Genomic DNA, 18,904 nt, shown 5'->3' with positions numbered 1-18,904 from the left:
ATGGGATTGTAGGGGAAGGGGGATCGGCATAGGGAAAAATATTTTTCAGCAGAGTCATTGGAGCTTGATGGCCGGCATTGCATGAACGGAGGGTCAAGAAATAGATTCGGACTCACCAGATCCCATCTGCCATCAGCCTCCTGAATACTTTCAATGGATGGGGATTCGCTTTAAACAAGGAGTGACTGAGCGCACCTTATAGCAGTCATGTAGCATATGATAACCTCATGAAAGAAGTTACAGCTAGGTAGGTACAATCAAGCAAAACTTTGCACGATTTTTTGTGCTGGTGGCTGGCTGTATGAGCATGCATCTAGTGGTGCCCCCTATCTTTTTTTTTTTTTTATATCTTTTTATTTGGTTTTCTTGTAGAGCTCTCCAGGAGGGCCCCTATGTAGAGAACTTTGGGTATACTTGCTGAGTGAGTCGGCAATGGGTAGTTAGTTGAACACCCAGGTCTTCAGCTTCTTGCGGAATTCAAGGAGCAAGCTGGAGGCCCTAATGTGTAGAGGGAGGTGTTTTCTAGGTTTTGGGTGTGATTTGTGAGAAAGCTAGGCCTCCCGTTCTCCTTTCAGATATGGGGGGTGTGTGCGAGTGAGAGTGAGGCTGAGCACAGGTGTCTGGTGGACTGGTGGAAGTGAAGGTGGCTTAAGGTATGCTAGCCTTATGTTGTGCAGTGCCATGTATGCGTGCATGAGGAGTTTGAACTGGCAGCATTTTGATATAGGCAGCCATTGGAGCTCTCTTGGGTGTAGAGTGATGTGGGTGCAACGTGGGACATCCAGGGTGAGTTTTGCTGTGGTGTTCTGGATGGTCTGAAGTCAGTGGAGGAGGTGGTTAGAAATTCCCGCATATAGTGAGTTTCCATAGTCTAGTCTTGTGATGAGGGTTTGAGTTATGGTATGTCTGCAGTTCCTGGGAATCCATTCGAAGATTTTTCAAAGCATATGGAGTATATGGATAGTAGGAGGAGCTAACTGCATTTACCTCTGCTGCCATGTTGAGTTTGTCGTCTAATATGATTCCCAGATTTCTTGCAGGGTTGGTTGGTATGGATGTGGGACCATAATCTGAAGACCAGCAGGTGGGGTTCCTGTGTCCGAAATCAACACTTCCGTCTTGTCTGAGTTAAGTTTCTGGCAGTTGTTTTTCATCCACTCTGCCAAGTTGGTCTTACATTCGGTGAACTTGGTTCTGGAGGTGTCGGACTTGTTGGACATTAATAAGATGATTTGGGTTTTACCAACTACAGCATCGAAACCGCCCTGATCACTGCTGCTGATGACATCAGAACCCTCCTCGATTGGGAAGAAATGGCGGTCCTGACCCTCCTTGACCTCTCAGCTTCATTCAACCACGTATCCCACCACACCCCTATCAAGAGGCTTCATCACATCGGAATCCAAGGAGACGCCCTAAAATGGATTGCATTCTTTCTCACCAAAAGAACCCACAGAATCCGCCTCCCAACTTTCACCTCGGAACCCAAGAACATCTTCTGCAGCGTCCTTCAAAGCTCTTCCCTCAGCCCAACACTTTTTAACATCTACATGACCCCTGGCCAGCATCATCAGAAACCATGGAATGAACATCATGTCCTACGTAGATGACACTCAGCTTATCCGCTTACTATCCGAAGACTCCTCCACCACAGAGGCCAAGTTCCACCGATGCATGAAGGGCATCACCTACTGGATGAATTACAACTGCCTAAAACTAAACATAGATAAGACGCAATTGTTGATCTTCTGGAGAAAAACGTCCCTGTGGACCGACTCTTGCGCTATATCACAGAATATGGAGCAAACAAGTTGAGTGTGTTGTATTATACTGAAGGCACTGCCCCCAGGGTCCTCTTTTCTGCCCCCCAGAGGGCTGCCATTAGAAGGCGCACTGTAAGTGCAGCACCTTTTTTGTGTACGTTTTCAGTGTGCCTTCTAAACGCATCTTTGCCTCAGTGTCCACTTCAGTAATGCGGCACAAGCGCATAAGCAAATGGATTCCCTCATTTGCATGGGGCCTGGCCCCCATGCAAATGAGGGGATGCCCTCTGATGATAGCGCTGGCGCTATGTGTGTGCCAGGGCTATCGATATTACAGAAGGGGCCGCACACGCATCTGCGTCCCCTTCTGTAATACCAGAGTGCCCCGGGGGCATAAAAAAGTGGGCAAAAATGCCCGTTGTGCCCCCAGGGCACTTGTGTCATACGGCCTCTGATGGTGTACTGAACTAGGACCAGCACCCACTCCGAAGGACCATGCTCACAACCTTGACATCATCCTAGGTAGCAAGCTCACCATGAAAAACCTGAATAATTTAGACTCCTCTGCCTGCTTCCTCACTCTTCGCATGCTCTGTAAGATTTTCAAATGGCACCCTGTCAACACCAGACAAAATGTCACTCAAGTCCTAGTCACCAGCTAGCTGGACTACGGCAAAGCACGCTGCACAGGAATCACCATGCATCTCCTGAAGAGACTGCAGACCATACAGACTTCAGTGGCCAGACTCATCTTCGACCTCCCCAAACAGACCCACACAACCCACCACCTCAAGAAGCTCCACTGGCTTCCCATTCAGAAGAGATGTCAATTTAAGATGCTGATCTATTTCTACAAGGCTCTTCACAATCAAAGACCAGCATACATTAACCGCCACCTAACTTCTACCAACTCTCCAGATACCTCAGCTCCACTTCCCTCTCCCTTGCACACATCCCCACATCTGCTGAAGCAACAGTGGAGGACGCTCTTCCTCCTAACTCGTGGGGAAATCCTGTAGCGACCTCCCCCTTCACCTCCAGATCTCATACTCTCTTCTGAAATTCATGAAAGGACTTAAGACCTGTCTATTCAACTGATCCTCTTAGCAGCTATGTTCTCAGTGCCTGGATATCCTCGCAGATGATTAGCCACTCTCTATAAATCCTGTTTGATTGATTGATTAATCAGCATAGGAAATGATGGAGATGCTGTGTGCTCTGATGATGTTGATGAGTGGTGTCATGTAATGTTGAACAGCGTTGGGCTGAGTGATGAACCCTGAGGGTCTCTGCAGATCAAGATCTTGGGATCTGATGTGTAGAGTGGGAATCTGACTCTTTGTTTTCTTCCTGTGAGGAAGGGGAAAATCCAGTTGAGGATACCTTTGTCAGGCAGTCTTCTGATGAGACTGTAGTGTGATAAGTTATTGAATGCAGCTGAGGAGTGAAGTAGTATAAGGGCTGTGGTTTCTCCATGATCCTGTATGGTGCGAGTCTTGTCTGTGGCAACAGTGAGTGCTATCTCTGTCCTATGGTTGCTTCAGAAACCGGACTGGGTATGGTTGAGTAGGTTGTGAAGTTCAAGGTGGTTGGTGAGTTGTTGGCTGATTGTCTTCTCCATCACTTTGGCTGTGTATGGAAACAGGGAGATAGGATGGAAGTTGCTCATCTTGCTGTTATCAGCTGAAGGTTTTTAAGGAGTGCCTTAGCTACTGCATGTTTCCAGTCTTCAGAGAAGGTGACGGTTAAGATGGAAGAGTTGTTAATGTGGGTGAGGATTTTGCTGATCAGTGGTCCTACGATGTTGTAGCTGTAATGAGGGTAAGAGTGAGCTGGAGACCCTGAATGGACAGTTTTCATGATTGCTGTGGTGTCTTCTTCAGTGAGTGCTCTCCAGTTGGTTAGGAGAGTGTCTTGGCTAGTGGTGGCTAGGTTGTTGGTGATGTCCTTGGGGTTGTGTTGTTGTTCAAAGTTACTGTAGATCTTACTGCTTTTGCTTTGAAACAAGTTGGTGAGGTTGTTGCAGAGTTCCTGAGAAGAAGTGATGGAGTAAGCTGTGGGTGGAGAACTTTTTGATAATAAAGAAGACTTTTCTGCAGTTCTTTGACCTATTTTCAATTCATTCAGTAAGGGCTGTTCTCTTGGTATCTCTCAGGAGATGGTGGTAGTGCATGAGTGGGACATTGTGGGTAGATCTGGCTCCGGCTTCATGGTTGAATCTCCATGTTTTTTTCAGCTGCTTGCAGTATCTTCTGGAGTCCTGTAGCTTGTCTGTGTACCAGGTAGTCTGTCTGTTGGTTCTGCAATGTTTGTAGATTTTTAATGGGTGTGAATAAGTCTGCACAGGTCTTGTTTGAAGTTGGTGTTATCCTTGTCAAGATTGTCGGTGGTGTTGGGTTTGTCCATTTCAAGGCTGTTGCACTGGTCAGCTTCTTTCATTTTGTTCCAGTTTCACTGGGCAAGTTGATACTGGTGGGTGCTTTGACTTGCAGTGTGGAGATTTAAAAGTGCATATTGGAGTGGTTGGTCCAAGTGAGCTGTGAGGCAGAGTTGTGTTTAATGTTACCGGAGGCAAAGATAAGATCTAGGGTGTGTCCTGCGATGTGTGTGGGGTCTGTGGCGAGCCGGTTAAGTACAATATTGTTCATTCTTTTGAGTAGGGCAGTGGAAGAGGAATTAGTGAAGTCTTCCAAGTGGATTTTGAAGTTGCAGAGTAGCATGAAGTCCTTGAATTTGATGCTGAGGGAAGCGATTAAATCTGAGATGAGGCTACAGAACTTTGTTTGTGGTCCTGGTGGTCATTATGGGGGAAGCTGCTATTTGTTTGGAGGCTGAAGTGCAGGTGTTCCATGAAGAGGGTGTCTGAGTCCTTGGTTGTGGCACATTTGATGATGTCTTTGAAGATAATTGTGAGTCCAGCTTCTGGCTTGTGAAGAGTGTCATGTTGCGTGATTTTGTATCCCGCCAGGATGGCCACAGCGATGTTGGGAGACAACAAGCGTTCAGCTTATTTCTGTCAGGAAGAGAAGGACTTCTGTGCTGTTGCTAAGGAGGCCCTAGATTTCAATGGAGTGTTTGCTGAGGGAGCGGGTGTTGAAGAGCATGCACCCAAGTGTCTGCTGAGAGAAAAGTGTTGCATGTTGTGGGGTGCTGGTCTGGGTGGGTGATGTGGGTGTATGAGTGTGGGGGCGTGTGTAGAAGGGAAGTGGTAAGTGAAGTGGCAGTGGGAGCAGGAATATGGCCCTACTGTGCTATGTGGAGTGGTGTGGCAGGAGTGGGCTGTTGGGCATTCTGGTTGAGAGAACAGAGGAAAGGTGTTGTGTTGCGTTGGGGGCTGAATGGACCAGGAGTTGTGGCACTTGCCATGGTCTAGACACAGACCGCCACAGATGGGCTTGCCTTTGGCGCGCTAGCGGTGCTATCACACAGTGGCTGCCATTAAGTAGGCTCTGGGAGGGGGAGGATTGCAGAGGGTGGTGGGCGGGGCAGCATGGGCAGGAAGAAGCAAGAAGATACAGGAGAGACAGTAAGGAGTCGGGGAAGGCAGGAGGGAAGAAAAAGCACAGGAGGGCAAGCCTGAAGGGGTTCTGGAGCCTGAAGGGGCAAGAGAGGAGGAGCGAAGTGATATAAGAGGAGAGGGAGGCCGAAAGGAGAAAGGTTCAGAGGGGTTTAAGAGACCCAAAGAGAAGCACGTGTGGAACAACAAGAAAAATAGAACAGGTGTGAAAAACAAGCACATAGAGCACAAGTGTGGAAAAACAAGAAAAGTAGAGCACAAGTGTGGAAAACAAAAGTAGAGCACAAGTGTGGAAAAAGGATAGAAGAGAGCAGCGTGGATGAATAAGAAAAATAGAGCACAAGTGTGGAAATGCGATAGAAGGACCAAAAGTATGGACATTTTAGAGAGAGCAGATATCATGAAAAAGAGGGCCAGGGGCCCAAAAAGAAGTGAGCGAATGGGAGAGAGAGAGGACGGAGGAGGCTGAAGGAGGTTCAAGGCTCGGGCCTCGAGATGCAAAGGTTAGGTCTGAAAGGGCCAGGACTGGTCGGAGGATCAGTCCCAGGTAAGTGGAGGGGGAAGTTCCACCTGTTCAATTCGGAGTCGCGCAATGGTCGGTATTAAGTATGTCCTGGGAGGGGTGCATGGGGGTGGTGGGCGGTGTTAGAATGGATGGGAAAAAGATGCGAGAACAAGCAAGGAGATATGGGAGAGCAGGTCAGGAGCAGGGGGGCGTTGAAAAACAGTGAGAGGGAGTGAGGGGGAGCTGTGGGGCCTGAAGGGGCAAGAGAGGAGGAGAGAAGCAGCACAAGAGGAGAGGGAGGTAAGTCTTCAAGGCGCTCGAGGGGTTTAAAGAAGCATGAGTGTGGAAAAAAGAAGAAAAATAGAGCACGTGTGGAAAATAAGCAAAATAGACCACAAGTGTGGGAAAAAAGAGAAGTAGACCACAAGTCTGGAAAAAAGGAGCAGGCAGCATGTGTGTGGAAAAACAAGAGCCCAAATGTGGAAAAAAGATAGAAGAGAGCAATGTGAAAAAACAAGAAAATAGAGCACAAAGTGTGGAAACTGATACAATAGAGCACAAGTATGGATGCAATAGAGAGAGCAGAGAGCATGAGAAAGTTACTATGATGCTGAAATAGCTCCTGAAAACCCCATGCCACTTTTCTGTCATCATTACATCGTTTTCTCACCACTCCAACGTTAGCTAGAGCTGCTACTTCTGTTGCACCTAAGTTGTGTATTTGAACCACAAATTCGTGAGACCCATGAAAAAGCACTTAATTAATATTTCAGGGAATACAAGGGGTGTAATGAACACTCACTAGAGAATTTTTTTTTTCTTTGTGCCCTCATGCCTTTAGGGCGCTGGGCAGTTGGCCCTAAGAAAGGCACAGGTCAGGTGCCAGTTACCAGTCACTGGTGAGACTAAAAATAAGGTAGCTGAGTAATAGAATGTCCAGGCTTTTGCAAAACAGAGAAGGGGGTGGGTAAGATGAGAAAGATGCCCTTTTTCATCGCCATCAACTACTGAAGACATATTAAGTGCAGGCTGTACGATAGTTTTAACTGTTTCACAATCAATCAATCAATCAATCAGTGTATTTGTCGAGCGCACTACCACCTGTGAGGGTCTCAAGGCGCTGGGGGGGGGGGGTGGGGGGGTGCTGCTACTGTTGAAATAGCCAGGTTTTGAGCTGCTTCCTGAAAGTCAGCAGGTCTTCGGTCTGTCGTAGGGGCAAGGGAAGGGCGTTCCAGGTCTTGGCGGCGAGGTGGGAGAAAGATCTGCCTCCTCCACAAAGAAAAATGAGTGTCAAACTTGACTTACTAGGAAGCGAAAGAGGTCTTTCCACAAACCCTACTTGCACTGAGTAGGCTGCATCGGTTAAGTTAGATGGTACTACTTTACCTCAGTTTCTATCACAGCATCCTGTCATGAAGAGGAGGACTCTCCTGAGTCACTGAATGTGTTGCTTACTGCTCTCTGATACCCATCAGGCAAGGCATGTCTGGTGATGAGCATGAGCTCAAGGTAAAGGACAGCAGCACTACACAAGTCTAGGTGTGTTTCTCAGTGGCTAAGGCAACACAGAGACAATCTATTAAGTCTAGATCGGGGAATGAGTACTTATATCTTTCCAACCACTAGGAAGTACAGCTCTCTTGGTAATTTTAGACCCCTGTGTCTACCCAAGTAAGATGAAGAAGCTTGAACTGTATCAGATGTTCTGGAACGGTTTCTCAGCAGTGACTCAGGTACATCACTAGGGGAAGAAAAGCAGGAGCAGAAGTTGGACCTGATGTGTAGAAACAAAGTACACGGAAAAGGTTTGGTCAACACAGCACAAATAGTTAAGTATATGGCATACTGTGTTCTGTGCTAAGAGGTATTAAACATATTAACATTTTTCATAGGACGACATTAGGTAAATAGAGTTCATGAACATGAAATTGGAAGTATTTAATGAGGAACTGAACAAAATGGAGGCACATATTATGGAAGTGTAGAATTCAAGTAAGAACAGCTTCAACGTACTATTGTTTTCCATTAAGACCCTAGGTATAAAGATATAATACCTTGAAAATTGCTGTCATCAGAGTAAGTTTATGCGTTTAGTCATTCCAGAGACCACTGAGCAAATTTCATGCATATGAAGTGTATGCTAACCTAACCATAACTCACATATATTTGGTCCCTTCTACAAAATCAAAGCAGGGGAGGCCTAATGAAAAGGAACATGCGTTACATTCAGTGACTATAGAAAATAGATAGTTCCACATTTTACCTTTATGACTTCTTAGGTTCATCAAGAGCTTCATCAGTTCATTCCCAAATTTTACCAGACTGTCTTACACGCTAAAATCTTATAAAGCTCTATAGTCCTAACATTCTGTGTGGGGATGGTTAATCATTGTCCTTTCAAGATGAAGTAGAGACCTTTTGGAAGAAATCAGTAAACAGATAAATTATCCTGGTTGATATACATGTTAAAACGGAGTAGTTACTTGTATTCAATTTTTTGGAGCGATGCTGCAATGGGGCTGCACTGGGGCATATGAATCATAATATTGGGTAAAGGGCTCCTTTGGTGAACGGTGGATGAAAACATGGTAACTCATTTTGGCTAAATTAGGGAATGATCTCCCTTTTCTAACATCTTTTTGTCGTGTAGCACATCTGGAATGAATGCTCACCAGTGGCATAACGAAACCTGACCCCCCGCCCCGCATAGAAGTTAAAGGGACCCCCCCACCGTACTCACTCAGGAGCTCTCAGACCAGAGGCCCCATGGAGCTCGCCCCCTCCACAAGTGCGGAGGATGCGGGGGCCTTTGTTACGTCATCAGGGGTTAGGGTTCTTGTGTCCTTAACCTGCATTGCCTTAAAGAAGGGCGAATGCGAGCGTGCTAAGAACGGAAGTGGTAGGTGGATATGACAAAAACAATAAACGGGGCATTAGTGCTAAAGAAGACACATTTAAAAAACTAAAACTGGGGGCAGATAGTGAACGTAAAAGTGCTGACAGAAATGCGACTGAGTTGTCAATTAAAAGGAAGAGTCGAACGTTTATGAGCAACTGGATGCTGATTTGATTTTGATGCAGGGGGCGCATATTGTTGAGATGGAGGTGTGGCAAGTTGAAATCATTTCTTAGGGTCAGGGGGTACATTGTGCCATTGCTCCTGCACTGGGCAGAGGAGTTGGCCAATCTTCCTTTAGGGAAGACTCAATTCCTTGCTGTTACAGAGGCGTTTACTAAAATCAGTACGAGGGTGGCTGGTTCTGAACATAACATGTAAAGGCCGGGATAGTGGTTAGCTATTACGGCCCTACAATAGAAAACCCTCGTTCTCTACAAGAACTAATGTCGGTTCTCCTACGCTTTTACATTTCTTTTGGGAGGGGTTAAAAAGTAAAATTCACCGTGCAAAATATATACTCCAGGGCATCTTCTACAAAGAACAATTATGAGCGGAGTGCCTGGATGTGGGAAGCAAAAGTTCTCCTTCAGCAAAGTTGTGGACTTGTGGATGTGTGGCAGAGGGCATATCAGAATATATTTCGACACTTTTTAGGATAAAATATAATAGTAAGACGTAAATAGATAATTTTGGCCAAACACCACCTTGTTTGTGTGGAAGCCAGTAGTTTGCTACCTATACGATAATTCCTGATTTATATTTCAAGCCATACACCAATGCCTTTAATAAGGGAAATTTCATTCTGTTGAGAGTAGATCTAGCTTCTTGGTGGATTTAGGATTGACACTTTTTTTAGTAAAACATACTGGCAATTTGATTGCATTATTCCATTCTCAAATAGCCAAGAGCTGACAAGTAAAAAATAATTTGTATAAAATTGTTATGATTCTTTTGTAACAGGGCAATTATTTTTCTGTTTGCACTAAAATTAATTCTGGGACGATTTAGGTTGCTCTCATCTATGTTTTAAGTTATTTCTTTATGCGTTTGCTATAAAAGGTTTATGTTTCAGAAGAGAAATAACACAGATTTTACTTCTTTCTCAATATTTATGCAGGCCAGGTCTTAAAAATGTAGGACAGGCTGGTACAAAAATAGGCCGGGTGGCAACCCTAAGTGGATCCCATCCATATGGATTGTTACTAAGAGAAAGTGGGTGAAAGCAGCCATTCAGGACTTGGAAATTGTTTAGAACCAGGCAGGAGTTCGCAATGGACCCAGTGGGCCAGAAGGTACGGACATTGTTAACCCACAAACAATCATTAGCCAGTAAATGGTGCCTCAGTGATTTTTGAAGAGGACAACAGGATAGTCAAAATGCCAGCTTGGAAGGATCGGTGATTTTAGGAATCAATGTGGAAAAGCAGCTCGAACTGGATATTTTTAAGCCTTTCTTAGCCATTATTTTCTGAGACTGATCCCCTCAATCTGAGAGGGTCTAAAGTTTTTTGGATGCTGCTAATCTGAATAAAGTCTCTATCTAAACACAATTGATCCTTATTGATTCTATAACATGATGAGGCTCAGAAGCTAATAACACCATTACCGCCAGGAAGATGGACTGCTCAGTGAAGTTTATAAACTAACAAGGTCTGAATTTACCCATGAGTGATTTTCTTGATTAACACATTTTTGAAGTATAAATCAGCACCTTAATCATTCAGTCATGAGCATTTAGTACCCTTTTCTAAACCGGAAAAAAATCCAGAGCTTTGTGGCTCATATCAGACTATCAAATTATTTAACTTTGATTATACAATACTTATGAAGGTACTGTCTATGAGATTGGCTATAAAAACTCAGAGGCCGGATTCGCTCCTGGTAACTTGCTGAAAACAAATACACACTATTTGTTCAAGGCAATAGACTACTTTAGCTGTACATCAACATAGGTAGCCATTTAATTCTTGGATTTTAAGAAGGTTTCTTACGTAGTAACTTTAAAGTATTTCTCCATGAAGGACATATCTCAGTTTACCAGGTTAATTATATCCCTCTACCAGGGTGCCTCCACTAGATTAATCTTTAATGGGAACTGCATTAGCTGAATGGAGATTGAAAGATGGGCCTCCAGGGTTGCCATCTGTCTCCTATACTTTACTCTGTATTCTGCAAACCACTTCATAATGTATCAGAAATGCCGGGTAAATAAGCACCAACTGAAATCTCTCACCGCCCTAAAAAATCAGAATTTATGCACATAATACCACACCTTTCTTTTAGAGGCTTACGCAGAAAATATCCATAAGGTGTTCATTTTGATAGATAAATTCCCTAAGGTCTACAGCTACATAGTGATCAGTTCCTTCTGCTTCATCCTGTGTCCCACAAATTCAGATATACTCCCCGTGAGCTGAAAGGTCGGCGCTTAGATTGCCCTCTAAGATATATGGAGTTCTACCTGGCAGGTACCGTTGAGAATCTGTACAGGCTGTGCCACTATTCAATGGGATTTCCAAAGATGGACTTGCATAGTAAAATGCAATAATCCTTTAAACATATATTTCTTACCACAGTGATATTTTGTGGTTCAGATCCTGCTGAATGGTCTTCAGAAAGCCATTTGTAAGAACTCAAATGGTCTTGTGATTTCTTTTGTGTGGGCCACGTGCATCAAAAATTACACACCAAATAAGAGCACAATGTTTGGACTTTACCACATTTTTAATATCAGTATTTCTCTGCCATTTCACAGATAATAAATACATTGGTTTCCCCAAAATGAATAGCCAGTTTTGCCCGGTGTTATGTTAATGACCAAAGAATATAGCAGGTAAGGGTAAACTCGTAAATGTAAATGCAATAGGCTTAATTTAGAGTTTGGCATGATAGGAGCACAACCACAAATTAGCAAAGCTCCTGCCCCACCAGACTAGTAGTTGTTCTGCTTCTGTTAGAGTTGGGAGACCCACAGGATTTCCACCATATTTTCTACAATGATTGGGATTACTTCACTTGCTCCACTGCCTCCAGAATTCAATACTTTACCAAATGTTGCCAAGTTTGGAGTGGGAATAGTAAATCAAATCCTCAGGAGTCAAACATGTTCTCCAGTATCGTTTAGATTAGAGCAAGTATATTAAATCTGACACTTCTATTCCCCACCAATTCCAGCACTGTCCCTAATGATGCTTAGTTTGGAGTGTAAATAGTAAATATGACCAGTCTTGTGTCCAAAACTTTCCCCAATATTGCTTAGTTTGTAGTGGGAATAGTAAATCCACCACCCCATTACTACAGTTCAACACTTTTATCAATTTTGCTTATTTTATAGATAGATTAGTAAATGTGAGCCCCAGCTCCCTCCTGCACTACAACACTTTCCCCGCTGTTAATTAGTTTGGAGGGGGAATAGAAATTATCTCCCCCTCACCTCAGTGTCCAACATGTTTCCCAATGTTGTTTAGTTTAGAGTGGAAAAGTGAGTCTGACCACAAATAGATGCATTTTCCTCTGTGTTAGCTGGACTAGAGCTAGAATAGTTAATTTGACCTTCCTACATACCTGCATTTTTGTCAATGTTAGTTGAACTGGAGTTAGAATAGTTAAAGCCTCCCACCCCAAAATAGATGCACTGTCCCCAGTTTCTTGTGGGCTGGCGTTTGAATAGTAAATCTAGTCCCCTCCCCCAACTATCTATTAATTTGTTAAAAATTAAAATATATTAAAATAGTTTTACATTTTCATAGATGTATAAGACATTATGCTATATGTTTAATTTTTTAAAACATATATGCATTTGTGAAGATATTCAATTTTATTTTTTCCAGAAAAATAGATGTTTCTAAAAATAGCTTTTAATTGATCTGCATTTTGTAAATTAAATATCTGAATGTAAAATTATTATACTCTTTTTGAATATTTGTAATGTTCAAAACATAGGGCCTGATTCTAACTTTGGAGGACGGTGTTAAACCGTCCCAAAAGTGGCGGATATACCACCTACCGTATTACGAGTTCCATAGGATATAATGGACTCGTAATACGGTAGGTGGTATATCCGCCACTTTTGGGACGGTTTAACACCGTCCTCCAAAGTTAGAATCAGGCCCATATTGTTTAAATAATAATTACAAAATAAATTCTGATTATATGTAATGTATTTATAAAAAGCAAAATTTCATAATTCAAAATATATTTTAGTTAAATGCATTTTATATTTTAAAATGCTATTATTGATATTATTTTACAGTTTTTTTATATTTTTGTTAATTCTGATGTTAATTTTGTATCTCAATATATATCAATACTTTTGCATTGGATTTTGTTTAACTTTAGATGGTTTTATAGGACAATATTTTGGAATCAATATTTTGTTATTAAGGTCAAGCATGCGCAAGTGCTCTGGACCATGTTGTGATCTTTCTGTGGGCTTCAAATCACGCCCATGTCATGCCCGTTACTTTCATTAGTTTGTGGGCTTGCCTTTTAAAAGTCAATTGATTCCATTTGTGAAAGGCATGCATACGTCATGCTTTTTCCAGTGCTTAGCCCTCCTCGAGCACACCGGCCAACTACTGAAAACATACGAGGCTCTGTGTTTTCAGCTGGTTTCTGGACTACTTTATCTTTTCATTTCCTGCGCAGCATGATCTTGCTGGGCAGAAGTCAAGCGCTTTGCATGACATCCACCCTGATACATGGATAATTGCACTTTTGCCGGTAACATGGATAATTGCACTTTTGCTAATAAGTTACACTGCGAGCGAACTTCTGTTTCCTTTTCTGTGTCTCCTTCATGCTCATGGCGACCATCGGCTTGCATATATGAAACTGTTTTACTTTTCATTATCAGTTTATGTGGCAAGAAAAGTCCAGTTAGGAGTTTACAACGCTAATAGCTCTAACGCGAGCAAACGCGAGACCCGTTGCATTGCAAATGCTTGTTTTTTAAGTTTAGGGTGTATTAAATGTTAGTACTCAATAGCTTGGCCTTAATATTTTGGTAGCCCGGTATTTTTTAAATCTATATTCAGAACCACAGTCTGACTCGTGCTCCTATAAATTTGTGCTGAGACACTTCCGGCTCTACTACAATCGCCATATTGACTTACTTTGGGTGCTAGCCACCAGCCAGTTGAGATACCTGTCTATTTTCTTTGCTTGTGTGAATATGGCAATTGAGGTTGGGTCACTTATAAAGTACTAATCGATATTGTACCTCATATTCTCACCAGAACACCGTTGCAGGATTTCATATTGTTTAGAATAGATTGCACAGAGTATCTACCATTAAGTTAATGCACTCAAACGTCACGTGTGGTAAAAAAAAACAGCAAGCTTAGGGTCTGATTACAACTTTGGAAGTCTTGAATCTGCAGTTGCGGCGGCAAAATTCCAGACCACCAACTAGGCAGTTCACCAGCCGAATTACGATGTTGGGTGGTCCCATTGATGAAAGCCCACCCCTTGTCCTGCTGCGTCTGCCTGTCTTTCCCTCCCACATCGACGGCGGTCACATGCTACAGTCACTGATAGCTGGAGTCCATCCCCTGTTCCCGCATGGGCGATTACAATGTGGCTCACCGCCAAACCGACTGTGGTGAGAAGTCCGCCACACTCGACCTGGCAGGTATACGAGATATAAGGTAACAACTCACTATATATCCAGTTTCCTCTCCTCTTCCTGTCACGGAGCACCTCGTCAAGGTCCTCGCTTTGCTGCAGACACTTGCCAATGAAGAAAATACAACTCCTAAGGTAAGCCACTTGTACATTTCTTCACTCTTATAATGGCTGTGGACCTGTACTGTTGGACAAGGTATGTTTTTTCCATAGGTGTAATACATATTTGTGTCTTTTCAGACTTGCTTTGTGTACGTACATACATATGTATTTACATTGTGGAATGAAACCTACAAAAAGTGGGGTTCCTACCAGGAGCGGCCCGTGGCGGGGGGCGTAGCGGCATGCGGGGGAGTGGGGGTTGGTTGGAGAAAAATTAATAATGAAAAAAAAAAGGTATCTGCAGTCACCACCGTGCAGCTCCTCTTTCCTTCGCCGCAGGTACAGGCTCCCAGCCTGCCCTGCGGCCAATCTGAATGCTGCTGTCATGCTGCTGGCAGCATGACAGTGGCGTTTGGATTGCTTGAAACACCCAGCCAGGGCGCTCCCAGGCAGACAGGGAGATTCTGCCTGCTCTCTCCAACCGGGCAATGAGACGGCCAGCCAAACATACATGTGCACTGAGGGGGCGTGCTGAGCACTCCCCCTCTGTGCTCATCACTGTCCCTGGCCCTGCCCCTTCTACAATACAATGATAATAAATATAGTTTATTATCGTTGTATTATAGAAGTTCGCCAGCTGCTGCTGCTGGCGGAGGGGCGACACACTTCCGCCCTAGTGGAGTAGCCGCCCCTGGTTCCTAGCATGATAGTGCATCTCCTTCGGAAGACCGCTGCGGCGAGATTGCCAGCACAACAGAAACATCTTAATAAGGCGGGCGGGAGGCCGCAGGCTTGGTTGCGTTGACTGGGCCAGCGTCCACAGGCCGGCAGTAAAACCGTCAAACGACTAATCAGGCCCTTAATAATTCCTCAGCATCTGCTGTTTTATTCATACAGTTGGATACAATTTATTTAAAAAAAAATAATTTAATATTTATTTTTTATTAAAGCATTTTTTTAACACAGCTTAACCAGTTCTTACCAGAGCGCTCTACATGTAACAGTAGAAACACATTAAAGAAAGTTATTAAAATAACATGGTGCTAGCAAAGAAGAAAATGTGTAGTGTTTGTAAAGAGCCATGGCTCTGTTCCGTCATCAAAACCTGCTCCCTTGTGTATTGGCTTTTTTCCACGTATTAACATAACCTAACCAAGTTGTTTGAAATCGCTTTACACTTAACAGTTATAATATATTAAACAACGTTATTGAAAGAACCTGACATCTCAAAAGAGGTGTTGGCGTGGGAATCAACAAGAACCAATGGCACTGTGCTTTAATCAGACCCTGCTACTTTAAACATTCACAGCTTTTCCACCGTCCCACCCCTCCCCCTCCCTCTCCCATTGGCCTGAAGTACTCATCTACCAGTAAGTCACTAAATTCCTGTATTCTAGGCTCTGGACTATTTCAAATAGACTATGCATCACTGGAACATCATCAGCTGGCAGCATTAAATGGCAGATGGCACTAATGGGACACGCTCCATATGACCCACAATGAAAAATCTGTGTTAGCAGAGGGATTTGTCCAATTAAATTGACATGTTTAATATTTATTCTTCGCTGTGCAATAGAAAGCAGGGCTTGCAAGTACAGAGTAATCCAGAGCCTAGGATGACCACGCAAGGGAAGACACTTTAGAAAACTATTCCACTCTTCTTAGTAAAAATACACCTATCCACAGAAGTTGCTTTTTTAGGTTGTATATATTTGTTTGTAATACTGCCTAATATACAAAGTCATTCTCAGTTGTTTTCATAGACTCCTTCTTAAAGTGGTCTCTTTTCATTGACGATGTGGTATCATTTATCACAGTTTAAATATATTAAAGTATAATGAATTCTCTACCCTAACTATCTGTTTCGATATCACACATCAGCCTGTTTCTCAGGTTATGTGTGCCCGTAAAATCAGATGATTCCTCGTGAACCTATCGCAAGCTCTGACTCAAGGCTTGTATTCGTATGAAACATATCAGTCTAGGATGGCTTCTAGAATTTTACTACTGAGTGTTTCCAAGAAATCATATCATCATAACAGAGATCATCCTTAAACGCTGTCTTCTGTATGCCACACAAATGATGCCACGATGCCGTTGCTCCTTGCATTGACATCTTCACTGTGTCACATTGCACATCGGAAATGCAAGTCATGCGCAGTTTTGTGTTTCTGGCCACAAGATCAGACTTTGCTGTAGTATGTTATTATCTCTTTCTTGGGCAGCGTCAAGTTGTTCAGCTCATTGTGTTCTTTGATGTACCCGTTGCCATTTTGGTGCACCTCTTGGTTGAGGTTGAGCGGGGGCTTGCAGATGTGCCAGTGCTGCAGGAGCTTGTTCATGGTCCCCTGGTCCGTGATGCCCAAGAGCTTATCTTCCTCTTCGTTTTCAGAGGTCTTCGTCTCCTGAAGGTGTGGGTGTGCCAGCTTCATGTCCTTGTTCATGGTCTCGAAGAACTGCTGAATGCATACTTTGGCAAAGCTCTTGGCATGCTCTGTGCAGGTTTCATCAAAGAGCTTGCGCTCAATGTCTATGTAATGCGACCAGTACTTGCTCTTCAAGAAGGCGGCTTGAGTGAAGCATGGACGGATTGACCTCGCAAGAAAAGCCACCATAGTCATAAGCAGCACAAATGTCCAGCCCAGAGCCTGGAAGATACAAGAATAAAGGGGAGAATTTTAGCACAGTTTGTTTCATTTGTTGGATTAAACAACATAAATTGACTCTTCAGTGGTTTCCATTTTAATCACGTGCACAAACTTGTTTATTTTCACGTTTTTATTGTGTTTTACACTAGAAAGCATATAATCCAACCTGCAAGCATGCAGGATCTTCAGTTATATTTTTCTTTCGGGTGTCCACATTACATTGCAGTACGGTGTTTCAACAGTGGTGGCCGGTTATTTTAGGAGGGATGGGGCCGGACGCACACTCACACTCATTCATTCACACAAGCACGCACGCACCAAACATTCATTTAAAACACACACACACACACATTTACCTTCACCCACACACACACACTTACCTTCAGCCTTGGAAGTCCCAGGAGAGTTGGGACAGCTGCCTTCCCTCATTGGCTGACCTAAGAAGGCAGCAGTCCCAACTTTGTCACAGATTAGGATGGGGTCAGTGAGACTGCTGACCCCACCCCACTCTGTGATGAAGTGACACTGATTGAAACTCACCCTGGTTGCTTCAGGGCTTAAACCTGAAGTGCCCAGGTCGAAGTCAATGGGTGACGCTTCCCCTCATCACCGAGGGGGAGGGCCTTGAGGCACCTTTGTTGAGCTGAGGAGGTCACGCCCATAGGAGCTGTAATTTCTTCAGACCAGCAAAGTTCAGCTCCGACAGCCAGTTTTTGCGCAAATCACGCATGTCTCACTTTTGGCTGTCTGAGCTGAACATGAAGAGTGTCTGTCAGGCTGACCTTTGCTCAGCCTGACAGACACTCTTAATGAGGGGCAAAGGGTGGGGGGGCGTGGCCCCTCCGCCCTAAGGACAGGCCACGGCTGCGTTTCAATGGTATTTTCGTTTGTACAATTTAATACAAATTGTTAATACATAATAAACAGTTTAGAGTCAAACTACTAACAGGGGTTTGACAGTGCGTCTTTGTGTCTGCATGGGTGTATGGGTAGTACCTGTTTTATGCTACATATATTACTGTGCTGCTGAGGGTCAGGTAAATTACATTGTTCTGTAGATGTAGATGGTGCTTTGTCATCAAAGATTTAAGATATCTCGTCTCTAATGAACATTTTAAGGTGGCCTGTCATTACTTGCTGTCTTTCTGCAGGTTGTAATCATTTCTTTACACACCAGTGTCATTGCCTTCGCCCTTAAGTGGTTTGAAGTGCAGGACTTCTCCTTCTATGTCTGCACAATGTTCTAATATTTAACGCCACTGCTCTAGCCACGGCTTCATGACCGCCCTCCCACTGTGGGCTATGCATCTTTTGGTAAGCACAAGGGCCAGGATTAAAATTCTGTTTCGTAGTTTATCTTTCTTTGTGTGTGTATGTAGACCTAGTATATCTACACAGGCTTTTAGAAGTGAGGCTCTACCCAACATCAGCACTCCCATCGCCTTCCTCCAATAATCTGTAATCCTCGGAAAAACCTACACTATGTGATAGGTGATGGCTTCCATCTCCCTCCATTTAAGGCAATTTGAAGATACAATGAGGGACATTTTGTATAAATTGAGTATTGAGTATCTTGAGTATTAAGTATGTACGATACAAAACTTTTAAATGTAGTTTAAAGCGGGCATTCCTTGACTCATTTTGTGTGTTGTATAATCTTGGTCCAGTTGCTCTCGTTACTTTCTCCATTTCTACCCTGTGTCCATCTCTCTCGCAGTCGCGGGTATAATGCAGTACTCAGAAGTTAAGTGATTCGACCCTAACATTTCCCCCCAAGGCCACACATAGGGATCTCAGTAGCCTGCTACATTTCAGAATGTGTCTTTTTCGGATTCTGCAGTCCTG

At 43.6% G+C, this 18,904-nt stretch overlaps 1 protein-coding gene across 1 annotated transcript in view; it reads right to left on the bottom strand.

The window, feature by feature from the left end:
• Positions 1–15,318: 15,318 nt before the first annotated feature.
• The window catches only part of CALHM1 (calcium homeostasis modulator 1), an 82,078-nt gene continuing 78,492 nt past the window's right edge, over positions 15,319–18,904 (bottom strand). Inside the window, exon 2 of the mRNA XM_069239476.1 lies at positions 15,319–17,059. Coding sequence (XP_069095577.1) covers positions 16,595–17,059 — 465 coding nt within the window. The 3' untranslated portion in view covers positions 15,319–16,594. The remainder of the gene's footprint in view (positions 17,060–18,904) is intronic.

Source organism: Pleurodeles waltl, chromosome 6, assembly GCF_031143425.1.
Source record: "Pleurodeles waltl isolate 20211129_DDA chromosome 6, aPleWal1.hap1.20221129, whole genome shotgun sequence".
Lineage (NCBI taxonomy): Eukaryota > Metazoa > Chordata > Amphibia > Caudata > Salamandridae > Pleurodeles > Pleurodeles waltl.
Note: the sequence above shows the minus strand (reverse complement) of the source record. Positions and strands in the feature narration are given on the sequence as shown.